Source organism: Plasmodium gonderi (genome assembly GCF_002157705.1).
Source record: "Plasmodium gonderi DNA, contig: Chr09, whole genome shotgun sequence".
Taxonomy (NCBI): Eukaryota; Apicomplexa; class Aconoidasida; order Haemosporida; family Plasmodiidae; genus Plasmodium; species Plasmodium gonderi.
In genome coordinates this window covers 624,358-644,847 of record NW_021628934.1, presented here as the reverse complement: position 1 = coordinate 644,847, position 20,490 = coordinate 624,358, and the positions used below count along the sequence as shown (strand labels likewise).

Sequence of the window (20,490 nt, the reverse complement as noted above, 5' to 3'; positions counted from 1 at the left end):
TTGTAAGTTTTTTTTTCTAACAATGACAGAAATCACAATTGGTGTTATATCTCTCCAAGGGGATTTCCAACCACACATAAATCACTTCCATAAATTAGAACAACCGTCATTGAATGTGGTAGAGGTGCACAAGTATATATATGCGTGTGTGTGTACACACATGTTTATACATTCATGCTTCCATGCTCACTGTGGTTTCCCCCCCCTCGCATGAAGATATGTTCTTACATCTTTATATACTATTAATTTATCATTAGAATGCTCATTAGAACATGGAAAAGTGAATAATCACACCTTTTTTTTTTTTTTTTTTTCTATACCCTTGCAAGGTTCGAAATAAGGAAGATTTAAGTGTCTGTGATGGTTTAGTTATACCTGGTGGAGAATCAACGACACTAAGGAAATGTTTTGCATATGATAACGATTCCTTATATAAGGTAACGAAATGCTAGATATGTGTAAGGTTTATTTGATTGCACTAAAATGTGTACATTGTGGACCCACACAGTGTGCAATACCCATGTTTCTTCTTTTCATCGTTCCACCATTTCTTCCCACTTTTTATCATGTATATCACCCTTTTCATGTGAAAATGTTTTGTAGGCATTAAACGATTTTATTCACGTGAAGAAAAAACCAGTATGGGGCACCTGTGCGGGTATATACGAACAGAGAGAGAGAGAAAACATTTGTGACGCTTATACCTATATGTATACATACACGCACACATATGTGTGCACTGTGTAAGTAAAATCCTATTCGAATATTTTCAAATGTAATTTTTAGGTTGCATCCTTCTGTCGAATAATGTAGAGAACAATGAAGTGCAAAATAAAATGTACGAAAATAATTTCTCCTTGGGGGGGCTCGATATAGTCATAAGCAGAAACTACTATGGGTCACAGGTTAAAAAAAAAAAAAAAAAAAAAAATGACCCTCACCATTATTCATTTCTTCCACTCGTTTACAATTTTTTTTTTTTTTTTTTTTTTCTTGCACAGAACGATAGTTTTATATGTTCGTTGAATGTAAATTCTCAAAGCAGTGTGTTTAAAAAGAATTTACACGGGGTCTGCATACGAGCTCCTTACATAAAGGAAATTCTCTCGGATAAGGTATTATTTTTTATTTTTTTTAAAACGCAAAGTGGTCACTTGAATATACATGTACGTGTGAATGTGTGTGTATTTTTTATTTGCCCCTTCTGATGACAAAATGTTGCTTATTTTTTTGAAGGTACAAACACTGGCAACATTTTCACATGAGCCATTTGGATCCAACATCATAGCAGGTGAAATGATTATATCTCTTTTGTTATGCACTTACTGATCATTTCTTCATATCTTTTTTTTTTTTTTTTTTTTTTTTTTATTACGGCCTTATTGTATTCTCTTTTGTCTACAAACAAAAAAACGTGTTTTGTTATTTATTTTACCTTACTTTGTCCTTTTATGCTTTATTAAGCTGTTGAGCAAAACAATTGTTTAGGAACAGTTTTCCATCCAGAGTTAATGCCACATAGTTCCTTTCATCATTATTTTTATGAGAAGGTGAAAAGTAGTAAAAAGGGTGTGTAAATAAGCATATACATTTTGAACAGCATTTGGATATCAGGGAAAGGAACTCCAGAAAATAAGTATGTGTGTTTTTATTGAGAAGACATTATACTCTGCTAATTAATTAAATTTTTAAAAATTGTGATATGCATATTTTTTTTTTTTTTCGTGTATTTTTTATTTCCACCCCATGTTTATTTAATTCAATACATACATGCTTGTGCATATTGCATTATTTTTCATCTCATACAGGGTATACATGTCTATATATATATGAGAGCAATATGTGTATTTTTGTGACAAAATGGACAAATATATTCTTCATCACTCCTACTGCTGGTTTATATTCTACACCTAAAGCTGTTTCAAAAAAAAAAAAAAAAAAAAAAAAAAAAAAACTCCTTTTTTTTTTTTTTTTTTTTTTTTTAAATTTTTTTATTTTTTTTTTTAATTTTTTTTTTTTTTTTTTTTTTTTTTCCTTCAAAAACTAAGATATGAACTTTTGAACACCTTTGAATTGAGGATGTTATATCTTTTGAAAAAGTTGTGAATGGAAATTTTTTATTTTTCTAGTTAAACGGACAAAAAGAATAATTTTTTTTTTTTTTCCCCCTCCATGAACTGTTTATAAAAGGAAAGAATATTTACAGAAATTTTTCTACTTTTTTGCACAAGTTGTCAGTGTAATAAAAAGTGAAAATAGGGGAACACAAGAGGTAAAGGGAAAATGTGCATATTTGTGACAAAATGGACAAATATATTTTTCATCACTCCTACTGCTGGTTTATATTTTACACCTAAAGCTGTTTCAAAAAAAAAAAAAAAAAAAAAAAAAAAAAGAAACGCCACTTTGTATTGTAGAGTTAGGTTGGTCACTTAGTTTGGTCATTTTATTTAGTTGAGCTTCATTTTCTAAGTTTAACATTTTTTCAAATGATGAAAATCTTTTTCATTCACTTATGAACATACGTTTTTATAACTGAAAAAAAGAGGAATAAAATTCATCATTCTTTCTTTTTTTTTTTTTTTTTTTTTTTTTTCTTTATGTTTCCCACTTTATGAATTTTATTTTATTCTATTTTATTTTTTTTAAATTATTTCATTTTATACTTTAATGGCTTTTTTTTTTTTTTTTTTTTTTCCTTCAAAAACTAAGATATGAACTTTTGAACACCTTTGAATTGAGGATGTTATATCTTTTGAAAAAGTTGTGAATGGAAATTTTTTATTTTTCTAGTTAAACGGACAAAAAGAATAATTTTTTTTTTTTTTCCCCCTCCATGAACTGTTTATAAAAGGAAAGAATATTTACATAAATTCCTTGGTCCCCCCACTCATCATATATATGCACATTTTGCTCACTGTTAATAATTTTTTTTTTTTTTTTTCGATTTTAGCTTTTTTAAAGAAATTATCTGAATTGTTAATAATTTTTTCTTATTTTTTTTTTTTTTTTTTTTTTTCTTTTTTTTGTGTTACTTATTCCCTTAAAATCATTTTAAAAAAAGTACAATTATTTTATTTTATTTTTTTTTTTTTTTAACCAAAGAAACAAAAGGCAAAAATGAGTAAACAACTATTAATTTACATATATAACATATTCAACATATCTGTGTTAAAAAATTACGGAATATTATTTATAAATTTCTTAATTTATTTGTTATATAGCAAAATAAAAAGATTCTATGTTTACAAACGCAGGTATAAAAAATTAAAACATTTACTTAAATGCCTAAATGCACAAATGATTTTTATATACTTTTTTTCAAGTTTTTTTTTTTTTTTTTTTTTGAATGTGTTTAATGTTTATTCATGTATACATATATATTTGTGCCATAATACACGTAGCAGAATTAACTTTTAATATTTTATTTTTTAAAATTCAAATAACATTTGCTTTTTTTCCCACACATTTTTATAGTACTTGATTGTATGAATGTGTTTGTGTTTAATATGTAAGATAGAAGATTTTTGCGGGGAATGTTTTTACGCGCGTTTACGTTTTAACATTCAAACGTTTTAATACTCACAAGTTTTATCATTCAAGCGTTTTATCATTCAAACGTTTTATCATTCAAACGTTTTGCCATTCAAACGTTTTATCATTCAAACGTTTTGTCATTCAAACGCTTTGTCATTCTAATGTTTTGTCATTCAAACGTTTTATCCATCACACGTTTTAACACTCACACATTTTTTCTAGCTTATACGTATTCCATATATATGCATGTACCGATTCGATTCACACGTACGCACACTTTTTATTTTTTTAATTGTGGAGAGAGAAAAAAAGAAAAAAAAAAAAAAAAAGCCTATCTATATAACATATTTTTTTTTTTTTGTTTCCTGTAAGAATATTACAAATATAGAACCACAGAGGCAAACAGAATGAAATAAAACACACACAGAATAAATAATTGTATATGTATCTTTTAAAGTGACATATCCATGCATATAAAAGTTAAGAAATAATTTGAAGTTTTTAATATGCATTTCACATACATATAAAGTTCCTAAATGAAAGGCATATCAAAAATAAGGATGCCCATTTAGAAAAATGGAGAGAAACAAAAAATTGCACACATACATATTTTTAAATAACATTACTTATGTATATGAATGTATCCACTTATACATTTATATAGAATCATTTTAATAGAAAACTTTTGCTTTACTTTATATAGTTTTGTTTTCTCCATATTTTTTTTTTTTGTTTTTCTCTATTTTGTTTACTTAAATTTTGTGTGTACAATTTTTATACTTTTTTCCACTCTGAACAAAAACCGATTTATACCATCATTGAGCTTTAACATTTATAGAATACATAAGAAAAGATAAACAGAATAATAATCTTAGATCCTTTAGTAGCATATCGGGCGTGCATTAGTCGGAGCAGCCACACAAGGAAATAAAAAAAAAAAAAAAAAAAAAAAAAAACACGCACACACACACATATACAAACATAGGACAGAAATGACAAGATGAAATGAAAGAAAAAAATTTGAATTATAGAAGTGAATCCATATTCCCGGCAAATAGGAATTTATTTGAAATGCTTGAAAATATTGATGACGAAAAAGAAGCAAGAAGAAGTGCAAACTTTTTTAATGACAATAAAAATATTCTTTTAAATTTATTTGTAAATCCAAATAATAATAATAATGTGGATAATATATTATTAAGAAAGAAAAATCATATGAATAATGTTACAAATTCCAAGCAAAAAAGTTTTAAGAAGAATGAAACTGATAAGAAAGTAGAACAAGAAAATAGGAATACTAAAAGTATAAAAAATGACCCAGACTGTCCAACGAAAAAATGGATTAAAAATTTTTGTTGGTTCTGTTCCCTTAATCTGTTAGATGAAATTTTAGAAAAAGAAATATATAAAGAAAAAATTCATCAACATGTGTATGATTTGATTTATGATGAAAATACCTATTTTGACACAAGTTCGATGATGAGTGTGCCTTACGAATTTGCAAGATTTATGTTAAATCAGTTGGATAATAATTCACTACATGATATTAAGATAAATAATATAATTAAAGAGGAGAAATACTTATTTAAAAAATTTTGTGGAAAATATAAGTACAATAAAAAATATATCAAACATAAGGATTCATCCAGTTCTGATATCTCCAGTAACAGTGAAAGTACAAAAAGTGATCTCAGTTTGATTTATCAAAATAGGTATGCCAATATCCGTTATAGCAATTACTTGAATATACGTAGGGAATTGTTTAATAGTGATAAAGGGTGTGGAACTGAAAATAAGAACAACATTATTCGCAATTCCAAGGACACAAGTAGTGTTCGTAAGAGTAAACTGTTCTACGATAGTAATGATTTGGGCAATTGTGACAGCACAGATCTGTTTTATTATAAAAAGGATCAATTATCCGATGAGATGAGTAACAATAACAATTCGTGTGACACAGCTTTTTTTGAAGATGAAGGGAAAAACAGAAAGGAGGGTAACAGTTGTTCAAGATTAAATACTGTAGAGGATGGCATAAAATATAAAAGGATTGAAAATGAAAATCCCTATGTAAGAAAAAGTAGCAACAGCAATATCTTGCTCAGATGTAGACGAGGTTCCTATAAAAAGATGAGTGATCCGAATTTTCCATACAGTGAATTTTTAAAAAAAAAAATGGATGAATCGGAGGAAATTACAAAAGGGGGTAAATCCAGTAAGATTGATAAGAGAGGTAGAAATGGAAGAAATGACAGTAATTGGAATTACAATCGAAATAGAAGCAACTTTTTAAGTAGTAAATGGGTTCCATACTATCAAGATTTGTTGGCACAGGACGAGAAAAAAGATGAAAAGGAAAGAAACGTAGTTGATAGGAAAAATCTCGATAAGAAGTATATTCTAAAAAAAAGAACAAAGTATAATTATTCAAAAGATTTAATCTGTAATCGTTTTCTAATAAGAAGTAATTCCTTCAGCATACTTTGTAGAGAACGTGATGACGCTTCTGTAAAAGATGCACCTCATCTGATGAATGGTGATTTTCAAGAGGATTTCAACTCCCAGTGCATGTCCAAAGGTGGATGTAGTTGCAGTTCAGGTGTTAATGTTGGGGGGACAGCATTATGTGTAGGAAAAAAGACAAACGAAGGAGTGCAAAAATATGAGATTGAAAAGATTGAGGAACGGAATGAAGAAGAGGAAAAGGTTTGTCGATGTAAACACAACCAAAAGATACACAACAAGTACAAAAACAATCTGAACTATATTAAAAAATTCTATTATATAGAAGAAACACAGAAGAAGCCATTCCCATTGTGTTTGTATAATATTATAAAATCATATGGAACGATTAAACAGTGTTCACGTTGCTACTGTTTCTTTAATTCCATAAGTTGTCATTGTTTAGAATGCAAGAAGAAATCAAACATGTCTCTTAAAAATCCACATTACTTCATTTTCCAGCATGGGCTAACTGCAAGTGTACATGATTTTCAAAATATAGTAAACCCATTACTGACAAAATATCCACATTTATTTATATACATTACTTATAGTAATCAGAGTCACACATTTGAAGGAGTTGATGTTGGTACAGAGAGAATATGCACAGAATTAAAATGCTTGTTCAAAATAATAAATGATAAAATAAATATTTCTATGATTGGTCATTCTCTAGGAGGAATATTAAACAGATCTGTATTGATAAACTTGTATAGAAAAAAGGTTTTCAAAAATAAGAAATTAATAAATTTCATTACTTTTGCATGTCCTCATATTGGAGTACATGAAAATATGGCAATCATGAAATTATTTTCTACATATTTGGGAGCCCATACCATTGACGACTTAAATAATAAGACAACACTATTGTTAAAAATAGCTAGTGTTGAAAGCATAAGCATTTTAAAAAAATTTGAAAATATAATATTCTATGGAAACAGCCAATCAGATTGGCTAGTTGGAATTAGAACATCTTTAATATTACCATATACCCTGTTTAATGAAGAACTTATTTTATTTATAATAGAACAATCCAAAAACATTCCAGAAATGCCTATTAATATATTTTCGATGGTCCATCTATACATGAGGAAAAAGAAATTACTTTTTTTTTATTTTTATCAAGATTTGAAGAATCCTAATTATTTAATTAACAAAAGGAAAGATCAAAATAAATTTTTAGATCAGATGTTACAAACGATAATTTCTTCACGGAAGTTACTAAACTGTTCGCAGAAGAAAAAGAATTTTCACACTTCTATCAGTTACCATAGCACGTGGGGAAATAACAGAATAAAAGAGAAAAAGAATGATAATTACACTTTGAGTGATAATAGACCAAAGAATCTGTGTTGCAACCAAGGGAGGGACAGCAACAGTGGAATGAGTAGCGACAACTGGACAGGAAGCAACAACAGGATTGGAAGCAAAAATTGGAGTGGAAGCAACAACTGGATAGGAAGCAACAACTGGATAGGAAGCAACAACTGGATAGGAAGCAACAACTGGATAGGAAGCAACAACTGGATAGGAAGCAACAATAGTTCCGCGAGATATCGAAATGTGTCAAGCAAAAAGGAAGTTAGTCGGTTATGTGATAAAGCTAACTGCAGTAATATTTTTTTAAACAGGAACAGAAACCATTACGCAAAAGAAACGGAAAAAGAAGAAGAAGATGATGAAAAAGGAGATGTTGTGGTACCGTTCCGAAGCAGAAGTGATAAGTGCATATCTGATGAGGTACATGTACAGAAGCTTCCAATTCATTTTAGAAAGAATGTCAGTTCTGTACAAGTAAAAAGAAAATCTCATAGAAGAAGCGGTCAGCATTCTTGTGTAAATATGTCAAGCATGAATTTGGAAAAAAGTAGAAATACAGAATCTCAAAAGAATAAAAAGGAGTCTATTTTTAAATCACATACGTATGAAGATATCCATATGGAGGAGAATGAAAAGATGGAATCGAATTCTTTTTTTAGAAGAGATGTAAACAGGAATATTGAATGCACAAATGGTAAATTAAATCAAATTGATTATTATTATAAGAAGTATCATGATGATATAGGGGGAAATTATAAAATTGAAAATACTTATAATGTCTCCAGTAATTTAGATATATATAAGAATGAGAAAACAATAATTTTTGAAAGTAATTACATTGAAGAAAAGGAAAGTGGAAAAAAAGTGCTTATGAAAAGAGAGAAAAATATAGAAAAGGAAGAAATTCCAATGGAGGTGTCTTCTACCCTAAGGGGTAATAATAATCCCTCACATATTTTCATGGAAAAGAATAATCACGCTACAAACCAGGATGAGACAATGAATTTTCACAGGATTAGAGACGATCCATATAATGGAAATGAGAATGGAAATGGATATGGAAAAAGCCAAGGGATGAACAAAAAGGAAAAATTTGGAGATTACAAAAATTTCGAAAAGTTATTTTTTGAATGTTTAAAAACGAAGATAATAAATGACATAAAAACCTTGGACAATAGTTTGAAGAAGAAGACAAAAAAAAAAAAAAAAAATAGTGCTACCCAGAATAGAATTTTTTCTTTGCAGAATACAATAAATGCATTAAGAAATTACTCCTTTTTATATTACTTAAAAAATGGAGATGGAAAATCAAGAAACAATTGTGAAAATAACGAACAAAATAACTCTAGTTTTAAGAGGGATAAAAATTATGAACAGATCACAGATGAAACCTTCAGCGCTGCTGCAATGGATAATAGAAGTACTATTGGTGAAAGTCCAGAAACGGGAGCAAATTTTAAGGAAGAAAATGACAAGCATATTAAATCATTAGTTGAAGAGGAAAAGAAATTGAAGAAAGATTCATATACCAATGAAACCAACAAAACTGAAGATGATTTTTATCAACCATGTGATGAAAAAAGTGAAGAATATGATTATATAAGTGAATTTTTCTATACAACATCAGAGGATAATTATGAGGATGTCCTCAGTGATGAAAATTTGTTTTATGATGAGAAAAGAATGTATGGGAATAATAACAATAAATACCATCCCTATGATGTGCATAACCATAACTATAACCATAAAGATAATTATCACATTCACCATGCTGAAAAGTTCAAACATGGAGATGAAAATCCTAATTCCACAAAATTGCATAACAAAGTGGAAAGGAAGAAAACGAAAGGAAGTACTCTCTTAAAAGGAATTACAAAAAATGATAAGAAAAAATATAAACAAATTCTTTTTCACATATATACAATTTCGAATGAACAACTGATAGAAAAATTTTTCAAAAATCCTGAACTCCTCTACTATGAAGTTCTGTTTTATTGTTTAAATCAACTCCCAATTCAGAGATACACCATTTCTTTACCCATATATTCAAATGCCCATGTTCAAATAATAGCTCATCCTCGCATATGTTCAGAAGAGTCTGCAACTGTCAAGCACTTTGTCGAACATTTGATTCTTTGACATTTTTATTCCTCAAAAGGGTGTGATTGTCACCTTGATTATGTGATTGCAAGATCTTCTGATTCGTGAAGCGGGTCCCTTTTTTTTTTTTTTTTTGTTATGGAGAAATGGAAAAAAAAAAATAGGACGCACACACACATGCCAAAAAAAAAAAAAAACGAAGATATACATTTTGCTCCCATTGCAAAAATCCATGTCGCACATTTCGTTCCCCTAAGTTTGTACCTATTTTTAATGTTTTAATGTTTTTATATTTTTTTTTTTTTTTTTTTTTTTTTTTGAGATTTAAAACGAAACCCACCTCCACCCCGCTCATATCCCGCTTTTGAAAGTTGCGTTCATTTTTTAATTTTGCATTTGTTCTTGTGTTTGTTGGGCCATTTTACTGCCGCTCTTGTTTAGCGTCCCCACTTGTTTTACTGCATCTTTGCCTGTGCGACACTCGTGCATGCATAAGTTGTGTGGTAATTTTTTGAACTCTGTCGCTTATCAAAAATTACCACTTTTTAATTTTCTTCACCTTTTCCAGACACGTTCATTAGCAAATCGTGCATATCATAGGGAAGCTTCTCTAAGAAGAAATATGCCAACTAATCTGCCAACACATCTGAGCACTTATCTTTTTACATGCTGTGCAGCATCGGATAGTCTCTATGCATCTAATGTTGCTATATCCTAAACCTAGATACATAGACGATTAGACACACACATGCTTCTACTTTGTAAGTACCCTTTTTGAACAACTTGGCTACTACGACATCCCATCCCCTATATTGTATTTCTCTTTTTTTTTTTTTTTTACAAATTGATTAGTCTTTTCTCTCCCTTTTTAAAAATATACGTTACATATATGAAATTTTTTTTTTCTTTTTTTTTTTTTTTTTTACACGCCTCTTTTTACTTATACTTTTGTATTTTCTTGAACAATTTTGAACTTTTCACACATTTTTTTTTTTTTTTTTTTTTTTTTTTTTTTTTTTTTACTCCTTTTTTTTTTTTTTTTTTTTTTTTTTTTTTTTTTATTTTTTTTTTTTTTTTTTTTTTTTTTTTTTTTTTTTTTTTTTTTTTTTTATTAGATTTTTTCTGGTTCTCCTTTCCCCCCCCCCATGTGTATTTCCTTTTTTCACACTATGCGTTTTTTCATTTTCAACGCATTGCTTTAAACCGCTTGTATATTCAGCATGTGTACCACATTAAAGAGTGTTTTTTTTCTGAGGGTACATTTTTGCATGAATGTGCAATTTCGTTGTTCTGCAACTACCCATTGCATACATAACACCTGTGCATGTATCTGTATAAATGTATTTGCCAGATGTGCTATAATATAAATATATATATATTTTTTTTTCATTTATGTATGCACGCGTGTGTGTATGCGGCATATATATATGTATATTTTCAGTGCACTTTCATGCACCTGTCTTGATAATTGCTAGCTTTTACAGTTTCTTAAAAAATGAAAAAAAAAAAAAAAAAAAAAAAAAAAAAAAAAAAAAAACACAAAAAAAAAAAAAAAAAAAAAAAAAAAAAAAAAAAATAGCAACAACCCCTCTAAGGGTAAAACTTTTACATTTCATAAATATTCTGTCATAAATCAAGGTGGTTCTAGGAATTTTTAAAAGAAAAAAAAAAAAGAAGAAGAAAAAAAGAAGAAGAAAAAAAAAGAAGAAAAAAAAAGAAGGGAAAAAAATACAACATTTCTGTTTGCCCCAGTATATGCAAACGTGTAAAAAATAAAATTGTCATTTTTTTTTTTTGCAGACAAGTTAAAGCAAATTAAAAAAAATAATAGTAAAAAGACATAAAAATTTAACTAAGGAAAAAAGGTAGAAAAAGGAAAAAAAAAAAAAAAAAAAATACAGGTCAAGAAAAAGATGTTTTCTATTTTAAAATAACACATCCAAAACAATCATGTCTCATAAAAGGGTTTTTTTTGTGTTCATTTTCCTGGCCATTTCTTCATTTCAGGACAAAGTCAGATCGATTAAAAGTGAGTAAAACAGTTAAAAAAAAAAAAAAATAATAAAAAAAAAAAAGGGAAAAAAATAAAACATTTCTGTTTGCCCCAGTATATGCAAACGTGTAAAAAATAAAATTGTCATTTTTTTTTTTTGCAGACAAGTTAAAGCAAATTAAAAAAAATAATAGTAAAAAGACATAAAAATTTAACTAAGGAAAAAAGGTAGAAAAAGGAAAAAAAAAAAAAAAAAAAATACAGGTCAAGAAAAAGATGTTTTCTATTTTAAAATAACACATCCAAAACAATCATGTCTCATAAAAGGGTTTTTTTTGTGTTCATTTTCCTGGCCATTTCTTCATTTCAGGACAAAGTCAGATCGATTAAAAGTGAGTAAAACAGTTAAAAAAAAAAAAAATAATAAAATAAAATAAAATAAAAAAAAAAAAAAAAAAACCAAAGTAAACTAGAAGAAAGAAAAGTAAACTAAAACAGAACAAAACAAAGCAAAGTGAAACAAAAAATAAAACCAAAAAAAAAAAAAATACCTCCATTTTGACCATAGCAACTTTGCTTTCGTCCATACAGGCATTGGTTGGGTATTCCATCTGATGCGTTATGTTATATGTGTATAGTGTCCTTCATAGACCTGTACCAAAACGGGGAACATGAATAGTTACATCATCTATCCCTTACTCTTGTTCACGTATTTCTGATTTTTTTTTTTTTTTTTTTTTTTTTTGTACACTTGCTACATGTTAATTCTCATTGATCTTTCACATATATAAATAAAAACCAAAAATTCTCATTTTCAGAACAAGATGGGGCAACGAATTTTTCCTTTCTGAGCGTAGCAGCAGATACTAATTCTGAACATGGTCAAGCAGCAGATGTTAATTCTCAGTCACATGAATACCCAAATGAAACCATTATTAACACTAGACCTTTGCAGGAAAATGTGAATGAAGCACCTAACAATCCAGAAGAGTCAAATGAAGGAGGAAATGCCACTAATACAAATGAAGTTGGTGTGCAAAACGCAAATAGTAATAATCTGGGAGAGGATAAAAAGGAGAGAAATATAAGAAACGGTACCCAAGAGGTAGAACCTAACCATGTCAGCGGTAGTAGCGGATACGATAAACAACATGATAGTCACCACGACAATGGTCACGATAGCACCCATAGCAGCAGTAGTGGTGGTGACATCGGTGAGAAAAAGAATGATGATTTAATCAATGAAGAAAAAGAGGGTCATGCAAATCATTCTCATGATGAACAGCATACAGAAGAATTTCCAAAACAGAAAGGGGAGGAAACTTCAGAAGAGCAGACGACACATGGAACAAATGATAGAAGCACTTACCACGATGAGGATTCAAAGAACGATCTGCAAAGTGGCAGCAACACGGACAGCTCCAATTTGAATGTCGATAATATGCATGTGCATATGTCGGGTTCTTCAGTTAAGGAAGAAAAAACAGAACCCAACATTACCTCTGGATACCACGAACATGAAGAGAAGCACACGAATGAACATGAAGAGAAACACACGAATGAACATGAAGAGAAACACACGAATGAACATGAAGATAAGCACAAGAATGAACATGAAGATAAGCACAAGAATGAACATGAAGAGAAACACACGAATGAACATGAAGATAAGCACAAGAATGAACATGAAGATAAGCACAAGAATGAACATGAAGAGAAACACACGAATGAACATGAAGAGAAACACACGAATGAACATGAAGATAAGCACAAGAATGAACATGAAGATAAGCACAAGAATGAACATGAAGAGAAACACAAAAATGAACATGAAGATAAGCACAAGAATGAACATGAAGATAAGCACAAGAATGAACATGAAGATAAGCACAAGAATGAACATGAAGATAAGCACAAGAATGAACATGAAGAAACACAAAATGAACATGAAGAGAAGCACAAAATGAACATGAAGATAAGCACAAGAATGAACATGAAGATAAGCACAAGAATGAACATGAAGATAAGCACAAGAATGAACATGAAGAGAAACACAAAAATGAACATGAAGAGAAGCACAAGAATGAACATGAAGAGAAACACAAAAATGAACATGAAGAGAAACACACGAATGAACATGAAGAGAAGCACAAGAATGAACATGAAGAAAAGNCACGTGAACGAACATGCAAATGAGGGAGTTGAAGAACACGCATCTGCACCAAGTGCATACAAGGGGGAAGGTGTAGAAGGGGAGAATACCATTATGCCGATCTCCCAAGGTGAAAGTAAAATGACAGAACTGAATGCACATCATCAAGAAACAGAGAAATATATTGATGAAAGCTCTCCTCCAACAACGAGTGACGAAGAGTCGGATTCGTCCACTGTTGTAAACAGCAGTGATAGCGAAGGGGGTTTTAGGCATAGTAGTAACGAGATATATGGAACTCTTCACCCTGAAGTGGAATCAACAGTTTTTTCTTCTCTCAAAGAGAAGGGAATTCATGTTTCTAGAAGAGAAAGAGTGATACTTGAAATTATTGAAAGTGCTAAGGAAGGAATAAAAGGATTGTTAAAATTAAGGACAAGTAGAGACACTGGTAAAATATTTGAAGAAGCTTTGGAAAAATTGAATATAAATCCAAGGCATATTCATCCAAATAATAATTTTATTACTCCAGAGATGTATGATAGAATTTTGTCCCAGATGTTTAAAATATTAACAGAAATGTCTTTTTATAAAGATAGCAATTTTTATGAAACATTAGGTTTGAACAAATCTATACTAGATCAATCATTAAAAGAAATAAAAATACAGATGCTAAGAAAAATTGGAGTTCCTTACTCTAAATTGCCACCAATTATTAAAAATAAATCTGGAGAATGTGCTGTTAATAACCTAATCATTAGTTTAACTTCAAAAGAGTTAGCTCAACGATTAGCTATAATGTTTTCAAAATGGCTAGCTCCTGAAGAATATGGATCTGTAGTAGATTATGATAAAAGTGTTGAAATAAATGTTCTTTGTTCAGGTGCATCTATTCTAGTACAACAATGGAAATATTATCAAAATATGTTAAATTTCGAAGTAGGAAATGAACATGCATTTCTAAATTTAATTGATGAATTACTCGTGATAGATAAAAGACATAGCAACAATGAAAGCTATTCAAAAGTTTTAAAAAAAACAAAAAAATCAAAAGTTTTTAAGCATTGTACAAAATTAATGAGAATGGGAGGAAATATATCATCAGTTCCGTTTAATCATGAAAATGTTAAAACCCCTAGTTATTCCATTGTTGGTGCATTAGGAAATTTAGTAAAGGCTCACATTGGGAATTATTATGTTGCCATAGCAAATCGAATAAATTCTTACTTTTTATATACAGAAAGAAGAAGCAAAAAGACAAGTTCCTTAAAAGTTATATCCGTTTGTACTCTACTTCATTTAACAGATATGCTCTTTAAGTGTTCAGATGAACATGTACATAATATAATGGATTTAAACAATTTGAAACTGAATATTCTCAATATGCAAGGCAAAAGGGTTTTACATCCGCTTATCACTATGAGTTACCTCAACTCTACGAACAACAATGTCCTCAGGGAGATATGTGAACCGAACAACAAGCTAGTTCGTAAGTCCACGTTCAGAGGGCAGTTATGCCACCTTCTGCATTTTGTTTATTTCTTTATTTTTTATATATTTATTTTTCGTGAATACGTTTAAGAATTATACCCAGAACATATGATATCTAGTGTGTACCATATGCCTCCCTCTCCCCCATCCTTTCTTTCTAACCACATTTTTTTTTTTTTTTTTTTTTTTTTCGCAGAAGAGACATTGTCCAAGCTCCTAAATTTACTTTCAATAAATTCTCATGAATTGTTAGCAGCTGAGGTAGAAAAGCGAGGTTTTGATGATGAGTATATTAAAGAAGAAATAAAAAATATAAATGAAGGTGATAGCGACGTTAAGGATACGGGAGAAGAAGAAGTAGAAAAACTCATTTTTGATGATTTATAATAATCAATTTATTTATTTTATTTTTTTTTTTTTATGTTTTAATCGAATATAGCAAGTAAACAATATATGAAAATAACTCCGATAAGGTTGTGCCTCCAAATGGATTTTAATCAAACGGAGTTTTTTAAAACACATACATGTCGTGTTTTGACCTATATAAATCAATTTTTGACGAAAGGATCTTTTTTTTTTTTTTTTTTGGTAACATAAAATATTTTTAATATAATGGAAGATGGGGAGTATACGGAGGCAGGTGATTTCAATATTAACCTTTAAAATCATATGACGTCTCTGTGCTTCTTTAAAAATTATGAATCCAGAAAAATGTGGAATAAATCTGTTACACAATTGTCCTTTTGCACACTTATCATTTTTTAAATTTGAGTTTATCATCTCATTCGGGTGTTCTGGGGATAACATCATCATCAATGTGTTACTACCCCACCACACACACACACACACACACGTCCCCAATTGACAGAAGAGTGTGTGTTATTATTATCGTAGTTTGTAGTAGTAACTTATAAGTTTAAACGAGATTTTTTTTGCCCTTGTAACGACTTTTACATTTACCATATTTTGTTCCGTATTTTTTGTACCGTATTTTTGACTTATTTTTTATTTATTTATTTTATTTTTTTGTTCATATATTTTTCTCCCTTTTATGAACTATTCAGGTTTTTTTCGTGTTCTTTTTTAAATTATTCAAAATTTGTCTATCCCCCTTTTGTCCTTTTTGTTCAGAATTTTTTTTCGAGCTTTTCCATCTTTTTTTTTTTTTTTTTTCTTATCTTGTTTTTTAGTTTTTAGGATTTGCACTGCACAGTTTTAAAAATCACATATTCCACAAAACTATTTATATTGCGAAAATAATTAACGCAACATTAACATAAAAGAAGGGAGAGTAAAATATGTTTGTAAAGAATATAGAATATATATATATGTATCACTTGAACATTTTCATATTAATGCATTTGTTAGTCCTTTTTATTTTTTTTTATTTTACTATATATACCTATACGCTTTTACTGTGATAATTTTGAATTATGTTTAAAATATATAAAAAAAAAAAAAAAAAAAAAAAACGTAGCACTTCAACGAGGCTTTTTTTTTTTTTTTTTTTTTGAAGTGTGAAAAATACTGGTGTATGGAATTTACTAAAAAATAAAAAATGATCACAAAAATTAGGATGAACAAAATAAAAAAACAAAAAAAAAAAAAAATGTAAAACTCCAAAAATGTGTAAAAGGAGTTAATTATTCTAAGATGTCGAAATGTACATAAAGTCACACACTCTGCATACATGTAAATGAAAGAAATGGATTCAGACATATTACACAAAATTATGTCTAATTAATAAATTATGCTTCTTATAAACAAAAAAAAAAAAAAAAAAAAAGAAAGAAAAAAATGATATAAAAAAAGGACAAAAAAATGAAATTGCTATAAAATATCATAAAGTGTATCATGATAATATGTAAAGTAACAAACCACTAGAGGAACAAAATAAGGGCTTGAAATACGTGTATATTACTCTTCTAAAAATTATGAAATAAGTTAAAAATAGTGCATATGCAAGAACATAAAAAATATATTAGTAGACACACACATGTATGATCATAAGGATCTGTTCACCATCATAACAAGAACACTTGCATTACTCTGAAAATGTACAAAATATCAGACGTTTTCTTCATTCAAATTTTCATTGTGACTAGATAAAAGTGTGTCTTCCATGTCGACATTATTGATGTTCATGTATATGTCGTTTACAGGGTATAAGTAATCTTGTGGAGGGGGGGGAAAAAAAAGAAAAAAAAATGAGACTAAGCTATTTACTAACACATGAATATATATGCATATATATATATAATCCAATCTGCGAAGGAAAAAGGTTAAATTCCTTTATTTGAAGTTGAGAACATACTCGTTATATACATATTGTCAGGGTTAAGGGGAAGGAACCATTTCCACTTGAATTCTCCAAACACCTAAATTTTGAATTATTTTTATGCGAAAAAGTAATGGGTGTGTGTGGTGGGTGTCGTTGTAGTTTTCCATTTTATTTTATTGCTATGACAATTTTTATCATCTTTTATATTATCCGAACCATTTTCCAGTTGTCGTACGTGCCCAAGTCATATGGGTTCTGCAAGTGATAGGGGGCGAATATGAACACGGAAAAAAAAAAAATAGAGTGAAGCAAAATAGAGTGAAGCAAAATAAAGAGAAGCAAAATAGAGAGAAGCAAAATAGAGAGAAGCAAAATAGAGAGAAGCAAAATAGAGAGAAGCAAAATAGAGAGGAGCAAAATAAAGAGAAGCAAAATAGAGAGAAGCAAAATAGAGAGAAGCAAAATAGAGAGAAGCAAAATAGAGAGAAGCAAAATAGAGAGAAGCAAAATAGAGAGAAGCAAAATAGAGAGGAGCAAAATAGAGAGAAGCAAAATAGAGAGAAGCAAAATGTAACATAGCGTATGGAATAAAATAACCGATTGTATTCACCAACATCACAATACTTATTATTTCCTCCTTTTCACACCTTATCTGTGTAAGACGACTCAATTGCTGTGATGTTATGAGATATGAAATAAAAATACTGACAATTCATCTGCAAGTGGGAAAATTGAAGAAGACATAAGTGCATGAGTAACAATAAAAAAAAAAAAAAAAAAAAAAAAATTCGGAGCTGATAGTTATTTCATTCTACAAATGAGCTTGTCAATTTTTATAAATTTTTTTTTTTTTTTTTATATGCTTATCATTACAAATACTAGGGCTATTAGCAATGTTAGAGAAGCACATACAGCTAAAAAAAAAAAAGGTCATGTATAGGTGTCTGTAAGGTTTGTTCGTATATGTGTACTCATACACATATAGATATGCATTTTTAAAATGTATCAGGTTGATACATGGTGTTCTGTACATATGTATATTTTTAATTTAATGGGAAGATTAATTTTTCTCTTTGTATACTAATTAGTTGGGCGCAATGGTTTAACGTTTCAGAAGCCTATAACAGAAAAAAAGGAATATTCAAAATGCAAATATGAATAACTGTAGTATGGTACATAATAAAATTGCACCAAATGAATAGAGGTAAAATTTAGTATTGCACCTAATGGGTTAATAAAATAACATATATATAAATTTTCCCTAAAATCCGTGTACCTTGTTAACTTCACTTTCATAAAGGGACATTACAAATTTCGGACTAATCGTCACAGTAATATATATTGTTGTAAGCAAACCATAAGACAAGAAGAGAAAAAAAAATTTCAGATTCTTTTCCCCCACACAGGTACCTATCCATGGACAGTGATGATCCATCTTTAGTACACATCTCTTACAGGTCTGAAAATTTTAAAAGTAGCATTGAAAGTTTGCATACTTGTGTTGATACACTTTAGTTTTTGCATTTGTATTTGTATACATATTGGAATATATACATGCCTTTGAGCATACATGTTAGCGTAGATATTAAAGGAGTATGATCTAACCCTACAATGGTGAGCCCTTTCTGGTCTAACCAAAAAGTTGCATTTTTCGCAAATCGTATATTTATTTGGTGTGTAGTTTCTTATTTTCCTCTTCTCTATATGTATGTTGTTCTCCTCTGCGTTTGCTAAGCAGTACCATACATAAAAAAAAAAAAAAAAAAAAAAAAAATATGAACAGGTCAGATTATTCCTTTTAAACAGATTAAATGAATGAAAGAAAAAAAAAAAAAAGGTTATGACACATATAAAAAATAAGAAAAATATGCTGTGTCTTTCACCTTCCCATGTGTTATCTACATATCCAGGATTATTCACGGAGCATTTTATAAAGGACCAATAATAACAAATAAAAAATGGTGCACTGAATGCTCCAAGCAGTATACGCACGGTTTCACTGTAGACATTTAGGTATTCATTTTGTAGGCAATCTATGAATGGGAACACGTGAGAATAGACAAGAAAAAAAAAAAAGAAGTAATGAAGGTGGTGTGATACTCATGTCGTACATTTTCTATAGCAGAATGTATGTATTTGTTTTTGTTTTTGTTTTTGTTTGTGTTTTTTTTTTTTTTTTTTTTTTTTTTTTTTGTTCTACTACACATGTAGGCCTATACAGGCTCAACTACTTAAGGAAATGCACACATGTGCTTCCATAAATGGACATGATTCTGTCCTTACACAAATAACATAAATAAATGAAGAAACTCAGAAGTGACACAAAAAGGAAGGAAAGAATATTATTCATGTGGGATATCTCTTAAATTGCAAAAATTGGGGGAGGGGACTGTGAAAAAAAAAAGGGGGGAAAAAAATGGGAGAAAAAAAAAAAAATTATTAGTAAAGTGACATTTGCAAAAGGTGATAAAACATACAGATTGCTAATTGTAATGCAAAATTTTCCTATAACGTTTTTCAGCAAAATTCATTTCTATGTGTTTACAAAGAAGTATCTACCCTTATGTGTGCTACTACCTATGCTGAATGCTCGTAAATTATGCTTTTTTTTTTTTTTTTTTCTTTTTTCTTTTTTTATTGTTTATATTCTGTTCCCTCCTTTGGGTCTACATAGACTTTATTTCTATTGTCCTGTTCTCAAAATATATAAATGAATATGTATACACCTATATATGTGCGCAAATACATTTACACATACACAAACGTATGAGTAACGTCATTTAAAAAATTTATGCGAAAATGTGTCTATAAGCTTGAGAAGAAATTAACTTTATATTCATTTTAGTATAAAGTAAAGCCTCTTCAATAATATGACAAAAAAAAGAAAATGTAAAACGGGGAAAATAAAAAAGGAAAAAGAAAATAAAAAAATAAAATAACTTCTCATTCATATATATGCACAAAAGATTTTACAAAAAAATGCGAACAATTTGACATTTTTCTCATTTTCAAATATAAAATAAAAGGAAAAACAAATATGAATGATCTGTTGTATCATGTTTTTACAAAATATATCACATGTTATTCTTTTTATAGATATATCTAAAAAATTAT

The 20,490-nt window shown here is 29.1% G+C and overlaps 3 protein-coding genes across 3 annotated transcripts, besides 3 other annotated features; 2 read left to right on the top strand and 1 right to left on the bottom strand.

Annotated features, from left to right (window-relative positions):
• Positions 1-22: 22 nt before the first annotated feature.
• PGO_091300 (hypothetical protein, conserved) lies at positions 23-1,577 on the top strand (the record flags this gene model as incomplete). Its single annotated transcript, XM_028687718.1, has 7 exons — positions 23-124; positions 330-437; positions 604-658; positions 787-905; positions 1,002-1,115; positions 1,237-1,291; positions 1,465-1,577. The coding sequence occupies 7 exons, from the start codon at positions 23-25 to the stop codon at positions 1,575-1,577; spliced, it is 666 nt and encodes a 221-aa protein (XP_028543519.1).
• Positions 1,578-4,542: 2,965 nt separating this feature from the next.
• PGO_091290 (hypothetical protein, conserved) lies at positions 4,543-9,498 on the top strand (the record flags this gene model as incomplete). The annotated part of the gene is made up of 1 exon (XM_028687717.1): positions 4,543-9,498. The coding sequence occupies one exon, from the start codon at positions 4,543-4,545 to the stop codon at positions 9,496-9,498; it is 4,956 nt and encodes a 1,651-aa protein (XP_028543518.1).
• Positions 9,499-11,765: 2,267 nt separating this feature from the next.
• Positions 11,766-11,844: a sequence feature (contain untaranslatable codon;~rhoptry neck protein 4).
• Positions 11,845-12,270: 426 nt separating this feature from the next.
• Positions 12,271-15,093: a sequence feature (contain untaranslatable codon;~rhoptry neck protein 4).
• A 198-nt stretch (positions 15,094-15,291) lies between these two features.
• Positions 15,292-15,482: a sequence feature (contain untaranslatable codon;~rhoptry neck protein 4).
• Positions 15,483-17,162: 1,680 nt separating this feature from the next.
• PGO_091270 (palmitoyltransferase) lies at positions 17,163-19,726 on the bottom strand (the record flags this gene model as incomplete). The annotated part of the gene is made up of 10 exons (XM_028687716.1): positions 17,163-17,269; positions 17,410-17,473; positions 17,593-17,631; positions 18,024-18,092; positions 18,250-18,290; positions 18,458-18,494; positions 18,653-18,835; positions 18,982-19,106; positions 19,260-19,409; positions 19,660-19,726. 10 exons carry the CDS (start codon positions 19,724-19,726, stop codon positions 17,163-17,165), a joined length of 882 nt encoding a protein of 293 aa, XP_028543517.1.
• Between the last annotated feature and the right edge of the window lie 764 nt (positions 19,727-20,490).